We start from the raw sequence: 15,904 nt of genomic DNA, 5'->3' as shown, positions 1-15,904 counted from the left end.
GTATTGCCAAATGTCGAAGATGGTGTTTTTTTTTCTTCTTCTCTGTAGTCATTTTAGCTTGACATCTTTTATATAGTTTATTTTCCTGTCCGGTTCTGTGATAGAATAATCTCTTTCTGATGTCCAAAGTGTTTAGATGATTACAGCTGTGCAAAAAAACGTAATTTATAACGGAGTGGCAGATTTTGTAAATATGTGGTTTAGTTCAGCTATAAAGTGCTTCACTGGCTGCAGTTTTGATAATTATTGTAAGGTTCTTTTGTTCATAGCTTAGATGTCAATTTTAGTCACTAGATGTCAAATTTAGTGACTCTAAAACAACTAAAGTCAAAGGCTCTGTCCAGGCATTGTTAGACTTTAGAATGAGCACACGCTAGCTTGTTAAACGGCTGTGTACTCTGGTGGTTTTGCTTTTGTGAAAAAAAAAAAAAAAAGATCCTTTGTCGACTTAGTCACCTGCATCCACAATTCAGTTTTACTCCAAAGCTCTCAAACATAATTATTTCTCCTTTTTGGCTTCAACTTTCCTTCCATTATGGTTTTAGGCAGCAGGAGTCTGTTGTGTCCCTGTCTGCTACGCCAACACATTTTCCCTGTTTCTGTTGACGATAAACAGTATTTGATACCAGTTTGAACAATACCCATGGCCTCTGGTGCTCGTCTGCACAATGGAGCACTTGTCTTTGCCTGCTGAGAGAGAACGCCAATGGACAGACAGCTGTTGTTTGCAATTAGGGAGTCCCACTGAGGCCTTCAAAATATTTTCTTTTTTTCTGTTAAATTTAACTGTAAATTTTGATGGCTTTCTACACATACGTAATGTGTTGGGAATGAGCATCCTGGAAAAAGCAAACAAAATGAAAAAAAGTCAGAGTTTGGCAGAAAAGAAGATTAGTAGTTCATTTAAATAATAAAAACAACAAAGTGTATTCTTATTCTTTGGTGAAGAGTTATTTTTATTGTTTGAACTGACCAAGAATTAAATGAAGTTATCCTCATACTCATCTTCAATGAGATGAAAATGTATTTTTCATTCATTTATAAAGAAGATAATAAATAAAAAAGAAACATGATAAAATCTTGACTGGCAAGCATCTTGGCTCTACTTACAAGAGCCTAAAAATAAATATATGAAGATAAAACTGAAGTTTTGAAATGTGTTGTGTTAACCATTTCCCATTCATTTTCTGTTGGGAAATTAACAGAGCAGAACTAATTTGTCATGGCGAGTTCAAGAGAGAATGCCAGTGCACATTCAGGTCAGGGTACACAAACAAAAGTATCTTCATTTAAAGAAAAAGTATTATAAGTTGTCAGACTTCAACAAAACAGAAAATGGGAGATAGTTTAGACAACTTTGAATAATCAAGATGAATGAAAACCTGGAAAACGGTGCAGCAAATATGCTCCATTCCATTAAAGCATTAAGATTCTCATTGTGACTTCATACACAGCTTGTTCAAGTAATATATCAACTATTTCAATATTCTAAACAAATGGCCCTCAGGTGTTTTATTTTAAATTGTTTTTAGAGACTTATTTATAGTGCCACAAGCATGACATTTATAAAATGATCCCCTTATTGTTTCTATTATTTATGTTTATGTATTTACTTTCATTGTTGACTATTTGGCCCCATGGGACCTTTCTTCCAAACATAATTTTCCTGAAGTTGTTGTGTCCTCAGTTGAACGTCTGAAGGGAAGTTAAATAAGGCGTTTAAATGATGTATCAGTGCTGGATGTTGCACATTAAGGTCCCATGTGCACTCAGGAGGACCAAAAGCAGAGTGAGAAAAGTACTCTGTTTTAATTCAGGCTCTCTGGACCAGATGCACTCAGTAAAGATTGGGACATTTTCACAAATACAGCCTGCAACGGTGACAGTTATGTAGAGGTGGGAATAGGTAGGGACCGACAGTTTCTGCAATCAGCTCATCTTTGATGATTCAGAATGTCGGATCACTCTGGTAATTCTGTCAGACATGTAATTTCTTCTGCCTCACAGAAAGGTAGTTTCAGAATAACTGGGACCATGACAGAATTTGGCCCAAATTTGGCCCAAAGAGTGTGTCAGTGGTGTCAGTCATTATAGTCACTGCTCTTTGGGTCTAATCAGTGTCAACTTAATCGCTCATTTCATGCCGTTATCCGATAATGGAACGAATCTCCAGAGGAGAGTTTCTGCGAAAGCTTTGATTGAAAAATGTATTGTGAACCAGTAAGGGCAGCTAAGTAAGCAGGGTTTTAAAATAATAACATTAAAAAAACAACATTTTTTCTTTGTCTTTAAAAGGTATTTTCCTCTTTTGCACTGTGGTAGTGTGAAAAATAATACATCCCCTTCCTGATTTCCTTTTCTATTGCATGTTTGTCACTCTTCAGTGTTTGAGGGCATCAAACCAACTAGTCAAAGACGACACAAGTAAACAAAAAAAGCAGTTATTTTTTTAAATTTCATATTGCTTTCTTCCACAGTTACAATTCAGGAATTCTGATTGTGATTTTTTTTCTAAATTGAATTTTGTGTTTACTCGGGTTGTCTTTAAGTTGGCCTGATGTTCTGAAATCGTGAATTGTGACAAACATGCAAAATAAAGAAAGGAAGTTGGGAAGGAGACAAACTTTTTCATATCACTTTAGATTATTCATCTTTGTTAAAAAAAAAAAAGACAAAATATTGAAATACATTAAAGTCCTTTAAACCTTGTAAAAATAAGTTATTTTCCCAGTGAATCTACAAATCCATTGTGTGTCTGTGGGCCTAGTTAAGGTTTCTGCCTGCTGATTGCACAGCAAATCAAAACTCAGCTACAGGTCAAAAGGTCGGGTGTATATAAGGGCTACAGAATTACCTTTCTCTGTGCCTGTGATTGTTTTGGCCATCCTCACTGAAAAAGGTTGTAAGTTTATGTGACACTTAAAGAGTTTTTGTTTCACATCTGGAAATTCAGTTTAAAACTCATCAAGCACTGTAAAGACGAGAAACAGGAGAAAAAATAGGGGAACTGCCTCTTTAGTTATACCTGTATTAAGGTCAGTTTTACAATCGTCAATATCAGAATCTGTTACAAAAAACAATAAATTTAAACTGAAGACACTTCTTTCTCACATATTTATTTATTATATTTCGTACATATTTTGTGCCTTGTACTGAATTTAATGAAAACTATAATTACTTTGTTTAAAAAAAATCTAATTACTGAGTCTTATAAAATATTTAATCTGTGTTTTGCTCAGTGTAATCAGAACTTCATAGCCGCTTTGTCCTTTTACTTAGGAGGCTCTACTTTCAAACCTGCAAGTAAAGTTGCCACACACTCCCAAAGTTTGAGTTTGTGCATGCATTTATAAACAAAATGTAATTATTTTCCAAACTGTCTGAAATATAAGACAATTTTGAAATGAGTATCTTGAAGAGTTGAATTAACAGAATGTGATGCAGAGGTGACCAAATTGAAAGCTTCCTTTCCTCCAATGACTACTGGAGATAGATATCTGAATTTCCCAACCTTCCAGAAGTTTCAGGCATGAATGTTGCAAGTCAGTGACTCGATGAAATCTGATTGATTTGTCATCAAACCCAACAGTCTTTTGCATGGAAAAGTATACTTAAACTATATGCTTCCCATCACCATTTCGATCATATTAAAAGGTAGATGATGCTACAATGACATGGCTATCTGAGTCAGTTATCGGAGTCTCATTTAGAAGAAATGCTACGCTTTGTATCCTGCAAATTTAAGATCAAAGAATATTAGTGGCTTTATTCAGCCTGTATCTTCCTTTTTCAGTAATAATACATTTGCTGAGAAGCTGTCAGAGTTCCCATTTGATCTGATTAGTGCGTTGCAAACACTGATCAAAGAACAAGCCTCATTTGCATGTGATCACTTCAGCTTTGAACTTCAGATGCTGAGAGTCAAATAATTTGGCAGACAGGGACCAGACACGACTTCTGTACCCAATGTGGAGCTAAATTATCATAACTCAGCTGACACTGACACACCATAAAATCCACAAAGACATTGTTCCATCAATTCTGGATTTTTTTTGTGTGTGTGTGCGTGTGTGTGTGTAGGCTTGTAACATAAACACATAGAAATTACTCATGTTGATGGAGACATTCTGACTCAAGCTGTTTATTACTACATACATATATATATTTGTTTTTTTATCACTGACATTCCGAGTTCTTGTTTCGTGTCAAGTCTTTAAGTGCTACAGACGGGGAATTACTTTAATGCAGTTCCAATGTCAAACAAGTCTCTGATTAAACACGCCATTTAAATAGACCTCTTACTCCACACAGCTCCCTCTGTGAGCTTTTATTCATACCAGATTTTTTACTGCACCTTCAAATGTCTTGTTAAGCCAGGCCAACGTTATACCCATAGTAACAAATGCTACATCTGCAGATTCGTACAACATCCTGAAGGAAAAATATAAACTATTTTTTTCTTTATGGTATTGGTAAATGTTACATGTAGAGCCCTTTAGCAGTCTGACAGAAGTGATGTACCGGCGCCACCGGGCCGTCTGCCCACTCCTGAAAGCTGCTAAATCTGATCACCAGGGTACACCTGGGTATACAGGATCATGGATCCAAAACACAGATCTTATAGCTTCAGTGTTCGATGGTGATGGCATTTTTCTGTAGTTTAGCCTTTTGCTGATTTTCTTGCTATGTTGAGGCAGAAGGACTTAATTTTTCCTGAAACAATGATCCCAGACAAGAGACTGTCTTCACTGTGACCTCCCCCTTAATTTCATTTTCTGATGCAAAGACCGTAAATCTCTACAAGGTCACATTATGCACAGCGCCATCATTTATGTTTGAAAATTCTGCACTTTACAATAGATTAACATTTATTTTTTAACAGAATAATTTTCAATTAAGAGAGTAGCATGAATTTGCCATTAATTATTGATACACTGCACAATAGCCTCACATTATTTAATAAAACAACAATGAAAGTATTCTAAAATTTAACATTGTGTGGATTACTGAAACTCTTTCAATTTGGATTTGTAAATGATTACATAAGCATGTAGTTGCATCATATCGTTTTTACTAGAAATATCCTGACCGGTAGAAATCCAGATTGAGTTGTTCTTACATGTTTACATCAGTAAAATCTGATCAATTTGGATTAAAAAAATGAAAGTCTTATCTGTGACTGGCCATGGCAATAAAAAAACTTATGTCAAAAAGTATGATCTGCCATAAAGAGGAGATGACTATTATGTTTGGAAAGAAAATGAATTCTAGTATTTAGCAAAAAAAAAAAAATCTGATAAACGTGCAGCAACCAATATATGTAGTTTCCAGATAAACTAAGGAATAAACAAAGGCTGTCATACTCGGATAGGTGCTCCCAATGATGCATACATAAAATTTACCTATGGCATTTAGAAACTTGCTGCAGTTTTTTCCACACACTTTTTGCGCATTAAGTTTTGTGTAAAATCTTTCTAAAAATGCTTTTACCAAATGTCACAGATGAGAGTTTTGATTGCCAAACCATTCTGAGCTGATTTTCCTGCAGGTGTCTCTGACTTCGTCTTCTTCTCAGGTGCAGCTGCTATAGCCGCTAATACATCTGCTTACATCTCAATTTATTACTAATCAAGAAAGATGTGAAACCTATTACTCTCTGTGGTATTAAACTTTTTGAGTGCTTATGTAGGTGGAAGCAATCAGTAAGAGCAGAATAGCAGACTTTACTTGAATAAACATGTTTCTCTCATTACACAATAGCATATCACAAAAACACATACATTTTTTCTTGTCTTCACATATTTTTCAGTATTTTTACTTGCCTACATGCAGCCAAAATAAACTAATTTCATTCTCAGTAGTTTGCAAATAGTGGTGTCACTTTCAGCATGTAGAATAATGTGGGTTTTTCTGTGGTTTTCAGTGACAGCATGCCAAAGCGGATAGCACTCATCTGCTTCCTGTCTCTGGTCATGCTGATGAGCGTCTTGGGAAACCTGCTGGTCATGGTGGCCGTGTGCAAGGACAGACAACTCAGGTGGGTTTGCGCTTTTATCACCTTTTCATGTGAAACATTATATAGGTTTGATTGTCTATTTCATACAATCTTGTTTCTATATAGTAGATTTAAATAAAAATACTCAAAGGAATATCAGGAAGCTCCTTTCTCTTCCCCATCCATTACTTTCCATATTACTTTTTGTAACAAAGCGTCTCTTGCGTACAGTTAGTTTCTGATCCTGGAATCTTATGAGCAAAACTATTGCTTTTAATGTTTCAGTTTAATAAGGAGATGAAAAAGATGAACAAAAGATGTTTATATAAAACACTTTTGCATTTCATATAAAGATTTTCTTTAAACATTGACTACAAATCTCGACAGGATTTACTTGAGGCAGAAAATAAATTGACTTTTGCTGTGGACAAAATGGATTGTAACAATAGTCTTTGGTTCTGTAGTCTTTTCATTCAGATAAGAAACTCAAGCAGTGCGTGTGAAGCTGTAGTGACTGTGATAGAGCCAGCAGGCAGACCTCCTCACGTGGGAGCCGCTGTCACTGTGATCTCTGATTTTTTTTGTCCCTCACTCTCCTCCTGTCCTCTTCTGCTCTTGTGTCATCTCTTTTATTCTCTCATTCTCTCTCTCGCTTCCCATCTTTGTCTTTTCTTATCTCATGACACCTCATAGCTCGGGGTGACCTCTGTCTCGTCATGTTGACATGAAGGATTGTCTGTTTGCAGACGCACATTGAAAGATTGCAGTGTGGCCAGATGTTTTAGTTGTGAACAATGAAAATCAGTTGACTTTGACATTCATTCATGCAGTGTGTATACAAAAGTGTTCATTTAAAACCATTAATTTAAATTCTCTGCTATGTTGTCTCACCTCCCTGTGGAGAAAATAATTATCCAGGGCCTTTGTTGCTCCCATCATCATTGCCCTACTGCCTGCTGGGAAATTTGCACAGGGACACACACTTACACATATGATGCACATCTGCACAATAGGGGTATCCCTTGGGTGAAGAATCCTTACAAAAATAAAGCTGAACTCAGAGCATCTCATTAAGAACTGTCAAAACTGTTCTTCACTGGAAAATAGGATTTACTGTTTCCCACCAAACATGCAGCAGAAAAGCAATCAATAGTTTCAGAAGGAAATCCCTTATTTACTCTTATCTTACTGTACTCTAATCTTACAGATTTTTATGTATTTTATTTGAAAGCGTAACAGTAGATTGTGGATAGTTAAGTGAAAGAAATGGATCCATCTCTTTAATAAACGATGATCTGAAAATTGTGGCATGCAGCTTTTTTATTCTGACGTGTCCATTTGTGATTAATTTAATTTTGATATATAAATACAGCTGTTCCACAAAGGCCTAATTGGTGAGATTTATGAAGTGCAACATGCAAACCAGACAGGTCAGGAATCAGGAACAGGATTACGTAATAAAAAAACATCCAAATATGTAAACATCTCGTAGAGCACTGTTTAATCCTCCATTTTAAAGTGGAAATGAGTGTGTTGCAAACTTACAATGGCCATCAACTTAAAGTGATAGACCAGTCAAGGAGAGCATTGTTTATGCAAGCAGCTAAAAAAGCTATGGTGGGGAAATCTCTTGTATGATAGGACAACTATCCACAAATCTGCCCTTTATAGAAGAGAGGAAAGAAGACAGTCGTAGAAAGTTTAATCTGCACATATGTTGAAGAAGCTCCTTTTGATTAGATGAAACCAAAATGGTGTCCATTCAAAAATGCTAAGTGTGACAGAAAACCTACACTCCACATTCCCTTGAAAGCAACATCCCCACATAGTTGTGGTAAGATCATGCTGTCGGGTTGCTGGTTTTAAGCAGAGAAGTAGAATTTGAGTTATTGTAATAACTCCAACTCTGTTATAGTAGTAGAGAAAAAACGAAAACAGAAAAGTTTAGGCTGGGGTGGGTATGTGATGTGTACCTTCCACATCACATACAATAATGTGGAAGGTACAATAATCTGAAAACTTACTGCCAGAGCTACAACGGCTGCAATAAAGCATATTCATTTGTTACAATGGCTCAGTCAAAGTCCAAATCTACATCCATATGTGTAACTTATATTCACATGTTACATGACTTAGTATGAGCTATTTTGTAGAGAGAATCCACAAAAAAACTGGAGCTGTAATTGCAGCAAAATATTTTGTTAGGGATGAAAGTTGTAAAAACTGTCCACCATTTTCATTCCACTTTCTGTTGGTTGGTGCATCACTTGAAGATCGTGGTTGTAATTTGAGAACAAATGTCAAAGTTCAATTGGTTTGAATACTTTAGCTGGGACTTCAGCTGTCAGTTGGATTGATGTGTGTTCAGCTTGCAAGGAAGGGAAGCTGCTAAACAACCTGGAGGCATTTTCCTCATAAACCCCCCACAGCTTCTTCTGCAGGAGCTGATACCAGCAGAAGGTGGTTCAGAGGGTGTTGCACTGCTCATCAATAACCACCACACAAACACAAGCTCTTGTTTCCCTCAGAGTGACATGTTGAGTGTGTGGGGAAGATACCCACACACACTGAAACATGCTGCCACACAGTCTGTTTATACCGGACACTGAACAGATCTGGAAGCAGTGACACTGTTGTTGTGTCAGGAACTTTTGGTTCTCGCAATAATTTGGACTTAAGTTAGCGATTCTTCTGTTTGTTTTTCAGTGTTTTCACAGAACTTCTGTCATGAAGAGAATGTTTCATTCATATTATACATAAGTGTATGCTGATACTTTCATTCACTTCCCTGAACCACATAGATGACATGTCTTCATCTGGAAGCTCTGTCAATTCAATTGCAGATATATTTCAGCATTCCAAATGCAGACACAAAGTGGTAGGCAGCTTACCAGTTTTATAAGATAACGATTTCTTTTCTGTCTTTTTATGGATAATGCGGTCTTGCTGGCTTTATCAAGCAGAGACCCCCTCTGAATTCAAAGTGTGAAACCACCAGAGAGAAGACAGGTACTCAGCTGGAAAAGGTGGGCTTCCATCTGTGAGAATGACTCATGCCTCAACCTGAGTTGTGTCTTGGAGTTATGTTCACAAGTAGGGGTGAAATCAATATCTGGATCAATGCAGCATCTGCAATCAGTCAGTCACTAAAGGTGGCTAATATGGACTTAAAAGATTATCACATTATTTTATGGCATTTATTGTTGACAGAAGTGTTGGAAAAAACAATTCTAAGTTCCATGAGTGTCCCAGTTATAAAACTGGTACATTTTAAAAAAGTAATTAAGACACTGTCATTAAAGTTTCTTGAAAGTGCCTTGTAAAATCCAAGAAAGTATCTAAGGTGCTCGGACAAAATAACCATTAAGTTCCAGGAAATTTGCAGGAAAGTGTCAGGAAAATTCATGAAGCTGTTGTGCAATTTTTTTTTCCCAGCTTCAATTTAATGTACCATGTGGACAAGTACAAAGAGGAAATCCAGCAGATGACCAAGTTCATGTTTGTTTTACAAAACCATGGATGTGACTATTCATAAAAAATTCTTGTTTTATGTTTTGAAAGTTGTTAAGGGGTAATGCTCACCAAATGGGGGTATAGTTTCTATCTTTTGAAACATTTATCTTATTGTTTAGTGATCTATCTTTGAATAAAATGTTTTATAATTAATTTTATGAAAACATTTAACAGAAATTAAGACGTTTCATCATTGGGCATCAATTAAATAGGGCTCATGTTGTGGAAAACATAAAATGTTAAGTTGTTTTATAGTGAAGTCTTCCAGGGCCACTTTTCAATGTAGGAAAAAAACAGGCAACAAAACAATCCTCCCAAACATGTAAACAGCCGAGTTGCACAGGATTATAAGTATAAAAAACATTTTCACCTTCTGTGTACTTAAATGCATTGCTGCTTCTGTAATCATAACAGAGATAATTTAGTAAAGATAGAAATGACTTGTATATGATTTCTGGTGTGTTGATGTCTTTCCTCTTCTTTGTTGCAGTCTGTTTTAATTTCGCACTGTGGCATCGCTCACCCAAAACCATGTCCATCCATAATTTCTCCAAACTCGCACTAAGTCTCTTCTATTAAAGTTTATTTATTCTGGAAGCAGTAACACAACTTGTCATTCTAACTAAACACAACGCTTCCCCTCAGGACTTGCTAAATGTTACTAAACTGTTCTAAATTACTGCCAGCTTGAAGGTGTGAGCGCGTAATGGATAAACATCTGCTAGTTCATCTACAGTTTGGGTGTGTGCATGTGCAGCATTTCTCTACATCTTTTTGCACGCTCTCTTGTGTCTCACGTGTGTGTCTGTCCATACTCAGTAGCGCCACCAGCAGACTGCTGGTTGGTTTCATCAGACAGAGCTTATTCGAAGGCTCTGTCTGGGATAGAGCTGAGCAGATGGGAAAGCCTTACGGCAGTCAGCTCTTACCACTGCTATTTATAAAATGAGATCATCCACAGCAGAGACACTGAAGAGGACAGGGCAGCTAAATGAACAACTTCTTTGCATCATTGGTTTTCTGGTTGAAGTGACTAAAAACAAAAATTAGAGATCTGATGAAACAAGCTCGTCAACTGAATTTGTGTTTTTTTTGTTTTGTTTGTTTTTTTGACAGATGTGACAGATGTGATATGTCAGAAATAGCATAATCAGAACAAAATTGGCATCAATAATAGGTCTCTGACATTTTTGGCTGGCTTATAAGGAGACAATATTTCCCTGTATCGGCAGTTCTGCTTTTTGTTGAGCTCATAACTGGGACATCTCCAAATATCTGATTTTCTAAAAGTAATGGAGAGTGTGCATCTATATTTGAGTGACAGTCTCTAAAGTTAGCCTGACATAGGAATATTGTAACTTTATTTTTAGTTATTTGCCTTACTTTGTCACTGGAGTATGGTTTTTATTTAGACAGTACTCATTGTTAAGTGTAGACTCAATATATAGCAGCTCAAACAGGGAGGCTTTGGAAACTGTATTTATACCTCAAATGTTTGATGAAGACCTTAAAGCTGAAGGACAAAACTCGGAAAAAAAAAGTTGTTTCTCTAGCACAGTTTCAGCAAACTGACTATTTTCAGCAGCGCATACACAGGCATGTTTAACAAAACTAAGACCTTCCTCTTAGCTGTGATTGGTTGGTTCTGACTTGGGGTGGTGTATTTTTGCAGATGGTAGTAGGACCACTAGGAGGAGGCAAAGGAGCTCATATATTTTCATAGATTATGCCTCATATTATACTGTCAGGACATAGCTGTGCTTTTAACAAGTATATAAATAATATAATTTTATAAAATTTACTGACTGCAGCTTTAGTAAACACAGTATTAGCATGTAAAAATAAGAAAAAAATATGTTTCATTCATGAAATATACTCTAGTTGGTTTAAAAAAGTAAATAATGTTATAGGTTCAGAATACAGCTTTTGTTTAAGTAAAATCAAGTCTTCTGAGGAATGCCTGATGTGTAGACGTTATATCAGTGCCTAGAAAGCACTAATCTTGGTAATAATCTTGCTAATACATGGATTAATAATGTTTCGTAAAATGTTTAATCAGTATGATGTTTGGAATCCTGTCTAATGCAAAAGGTCTTAAAACGAAGCCCAATTACCAACTTCATTGCATCAAAAAAACTTTAGAATATTATCTGTGACATTTCTCCCTCACTCAAAGTTGCTATTATACAAATCTTGCGGTGGAAAAAGGCACTTTTTATTTTTTGTGCAAAGTTTCTTTTTTCTCTTCCAAGTAGAGTCTTCCATCATACAATGCTTCAACAACAAACAAAATCACAGTTTGTGAGAAAGAAAAGGCTGAGTACTGTACTGAGCAATCAAGGTGCATTCAGTTTTAGTTTTTGACCTGGTTTTACTTGTCTTTTTGCTCTCTGATGAACAACAACATGGATGCATGTAGTCCCCTTCTTATTTTTCACACTCCTCTATAGACTATTGTCCCTGAATTTTCTGTGGGACAATAAAGGTTACCTCTAGTCTATTCTTGTTCATAAAGAAACCCATATTAATTTTAAATTTCTTTTTCTTACTCTTTTTCTCTCTGTTACTGCTCATAGATATATATATATATATATAAAAAAAAAAAAATTCCCCTCTCACCCTCCGTGGGTGGTCTCTTTCATCCTCTGAGCTCGGGTCCTCTACCAGAGGCCTGGGAGCTTGAGGGTTCTGCGCAGTATCTTGGCTGTGCCTAGAACTGCACATTTCTGGACTGTGCATATATATATATATATATATATATATATATATATATATATAGCTGACTGTATAGCTCAGTGGGTAGACACCAGTCTACCACCCGGGAGACCGGGGTTCGAATCCGGGCTGGGGCGAGTTACAACAGTGCAATTGTGCAATTGAGCTATGCAGTGTGGGTCCTTAGGCAAGACCCTTGGAGCTATATAGCCTACCTCATACCATGAGAGACATTGATACGCATAACATGCCGGCTCAGACGTCGCCCGGCCAAACAAGGTCTGCGTCAGGTGCTGGGGAACCAGAGCACCTTGATGAAAAATGGGCTACTGGAACAAGACGGAAATGGGCGAGAGACGAAAACATGGATCTGTTGGAATGCTACTACTCAAGTAACCCTAGTCAGAGGGGTTACATGCAAAGACTGAGGGTGGAATGGTTACTTCGACACCCACAGTCTACAATGACTGCCAAACAACTAGTAGCTCAGTGTTCCAACATCCGCAAACGGCAACTGCTATCACAACTTGAGATTGACGAGGTACAACACAAATGCTACGGCAAAAGGGGGGAGTTAACTACTCCCCACCCCGAGACTGGGTATGCAGCCCCAGTAATGAACGAACTATCAAAGCTGAACGAGACAGCAACTGACCTGAGAGAGAGAATCGTGGCCCGAATGAACACCAGGCAACCCCGACACCAATTACAACGGCTGAGTGAAGTACCATCAGAAAGTCTCATTGAAGATGTGAATGCAGCATTGAGAACAATCCCTACCAACACCATAACAGAAACCAATGAGCTGATATACAACTCAGCATCAGTGATCCTTGAAATGCTCGGCATTTCAAAGAGGTGCAATGAAAAGACCAGTACCTAAGAAGTACAGCCAGAGCAGACCCACCAAGGCTGGAGACTGAACAATACTGGAAAGGCATATGGGAAAGGGAGGCGTCCCACAACAGCAATGCACAGTGGCTAACCTCTCTACGAGAGGACCACAGCAACCTCCCTGAACAAGCCCCGGTAACCATCACTGTGGCAGATGTCCAAGTATGAAAAACTGGACAGCACCAGGGCCTGACATGATCCATGCCTACTGGCTAAAGAAACTCACTGCCCTCCATGAGCGACTGGCAGTTCAACTGAACCAGCTGCTACAGAATGGGACTCACCCTGAATGGCTAACTGAAGGGCGCACAATCCTGATCCAGAAGGATCCCTCAAAGGGTTCAGTCCCATCCAACTATCGGCCGATAACCTGTCTCTCTACAACATGGAAGCTCATGTCAGGCATCATAGCAGCTAAGATAAGCGGGCACATGGATAAATACATGAACACGGCACAGAAGGGCATCGGCATAAATAGCAGAGGAGCCAAACACCAACTCCTTGTAGACCACACAGTCACCCGAGACTGCAAAACCCGACACACCAACCTGTGCACCGCTTGGATTGATTACAAGAAAGCCTATGACTCAATGCCACACACCTGGATCATTGAATGCTTAGAGATGTACAACATCAATAGGACTCTAAGAGCCTTCATTGCAAACTCGATGGGGCTGTGGAAAACCACCCTTGAAGCCAACAAGTGTCCATCAAATGTGGCATATACCAAGGAGATGCTCTGTCCCCACTGCTGTTCTGCATAGGCCTCAGCCAAATCATCAACAAGACTGGCTACGGATACCGACTTAAGAATGGGGCCACAAGTACCTGGGAATACCACAAGCAAATGGCAACCTCGATGAGGTCACAAGGAAAGGAGCCACAGCCAAATACCTCCAACGAATAAGGCAAGTCCTGAGAAGCCAGCTCAATGGCAAGAACAAGATCCGTGCAATAAACAGCTATGCCTTACCAGTAATCAGATACCCTGCCGGAATAATTAGCTGGCCAATGGAAGAGATGAAGGCCACGGATGTTAAGACTCGGAAGCTACTAACCATGCATGGAGGGTTCCACCCCAAATCCAGCACCCTGAGACTGTACACGAGCCGTAAGGAAGGAGGCAGAGGACTAGTGAGTGTGAGAGCCACTGTCCAGGATGAAACATCTAAGATCCATAAATACATCAAGGACAAAGCCTCAACGGACGATGTGCTCAGCGAATGTCTCAGGCAATGGGGAACAGAGGACGAGGTGCTGGAGGAACCATCATGGGAAGACAAGCCCCTACATGGGATGTACCACCGACAAATAACTGAAGTGGCTGATATCAGGAAATCCTACCAATGGCTGGAGAAAGCTGGACTCAAGGACAGCACGGAGGCCCTCATCCTGGCCGCCCAGGAACAGGCCCTAAACACCAGAGCAATAGAAGCTCAGATCTACCACACCAGACAAGACCCAAGGTGTAGGTTGTGCAAGGAGGCCTCTGAGACAGTCCAGCACATAACAGCAGGGTGCAAGATGCTGGCAGGGAAAGCGTACATGGAACGACATAACCAAGTGGCGGGCATAGTGTACAGGAACATCTGTGCAGAATATGGACTGGAAGCCCCGAGGTCAAAATGGGGGACACCCCCAAAGGTGGTGGAGAATGACCGAGCTAAGATCCTGTGGGACTTCCAGATCCAGACAGACAAGATGGTAATGTCGAACCAACCGGACATTGTGGTGGTGGATAAAGAACAGAGGAAAGCCGTTGTGGTGGATGTAGCAATACCAAGTGACCACAACATCAGGAAAAAGGAGCATGAGAAACTGGAGAAATACCAGGGCCTCAGAGAGGAACTGGAGAAGGCCTGGAAGGTGAAGACCACAGTGGTGCCTGTGGTCATCGGGGCCCTCGGGGCAGTCACCCCCAAACTGGAGCAGTGGCTCAAACAGATCCCAGGAACAACATCAGACATCTCAGTCCAGAAATGTGCAGTTCTAGGCACAGCCAAGATACTGCGCAGAACCCTCAAGCTCCCAGGCCTCTGGTAGAGGACCCGAGCTCAGAGGATGAAAGAGACCACCCACGGAGGGTGAGAGGGGAATTTTTTTTTATATATATATATATATATTTTTTTTTTTTTTTTTTTTTTTTTATCAGCCCAGGTTTGCCATGCATCTTTTTTTTATTTTTGGGACAAAATCTTTATTGTCCTAATGGTGATAACAGGTGTCAATGTGATGTAATATTTCACTCTTCTGGGAGGCTCCCCATGGATACGAGGATGTACCCTGTAGTGATTTGCTCCCATTTCATTGCATCAAGCAGTCCAGCTCTTATGATGAATGAAAAATTATCTTGATTGCATTTGGTATTCCAAGTTGATCCTAATTAATAGTAAAGTGGAGGACACTCTGGTGTGGAAGAGGTCATTTGTCTATGTTTAGGGAACTGTTAAGGTCTTTTGAGACTTTCTGTGCTATATTTGATCTTACTCAGCTCCTGTTAAATCCAGTTGTTTTGTAAGATATATGTGGTTAAAATAAAATGTTTCAAGAGACATTTAGCAATGTCATACACAGTGAGTTAGTTGCAAGGTTTAAATGTCTTTCTGTTTTGTAATGTTATAACCAAACCTCCGACACAAAGTTGATGTATAATTGAACATTTTGAAGCCAATGTATCATTTTTCCATTCACTTCACAAATCTGTGGTGAGGACTAGTGTTCAGCTCCTTTGAGTCAATACTTAAATAGATAGATAATTAAATAGATGATTAAACAATATTTCACATT

The 15,904-nt window shown here is 38.7% G+C and overlaps 1 protein-coding gene across 1 annotated transcript in view; it reads left to right on the top strand.

Moving 5' to 3' along the window:
- htr4 (5-hydroxytryptamine receptor 4) overlaps window positions 1-15,904 on the top strand; it is a 151,630-nt gene that overhangs the window by 80,340 nt on the left and 55,386 nt on the right. Inside the window, exon 3 of the mRNA XM_014997801.2 lies at window positions 5,924-6,037. Coding sequence (XP_014853287.1) covers window positions 5,924-6,037 — 114 coding nt within the window. The remainder of the gene's footprint in view (window positions 1-5,923; window positions 6,038-15,904) is intronic.

The sequence above is a fragment of the Poecilia mexicana genome, unplaced genomic scaffold (assembly GCF_051168715.1).
Source record: "Poecilia mexicana isolate PSO_F unplaced genomic scaffold, ASM5116871v1 scaffold_10, whole genome shotgun sequence".
Taxonomy (NCBI): domain Eukaryota; kingdom Metazoa; phylum Chordata; class Actinopteri; order Cyprinodontiformes; family Poeciliidae; genus Poecilia; species Poecilia mexicana.
The sequence above is the reverse complement of the archived record's forward strand: the minus strand, read 5'-3'. Positions and strand labels throughout refer to the sequence as shown.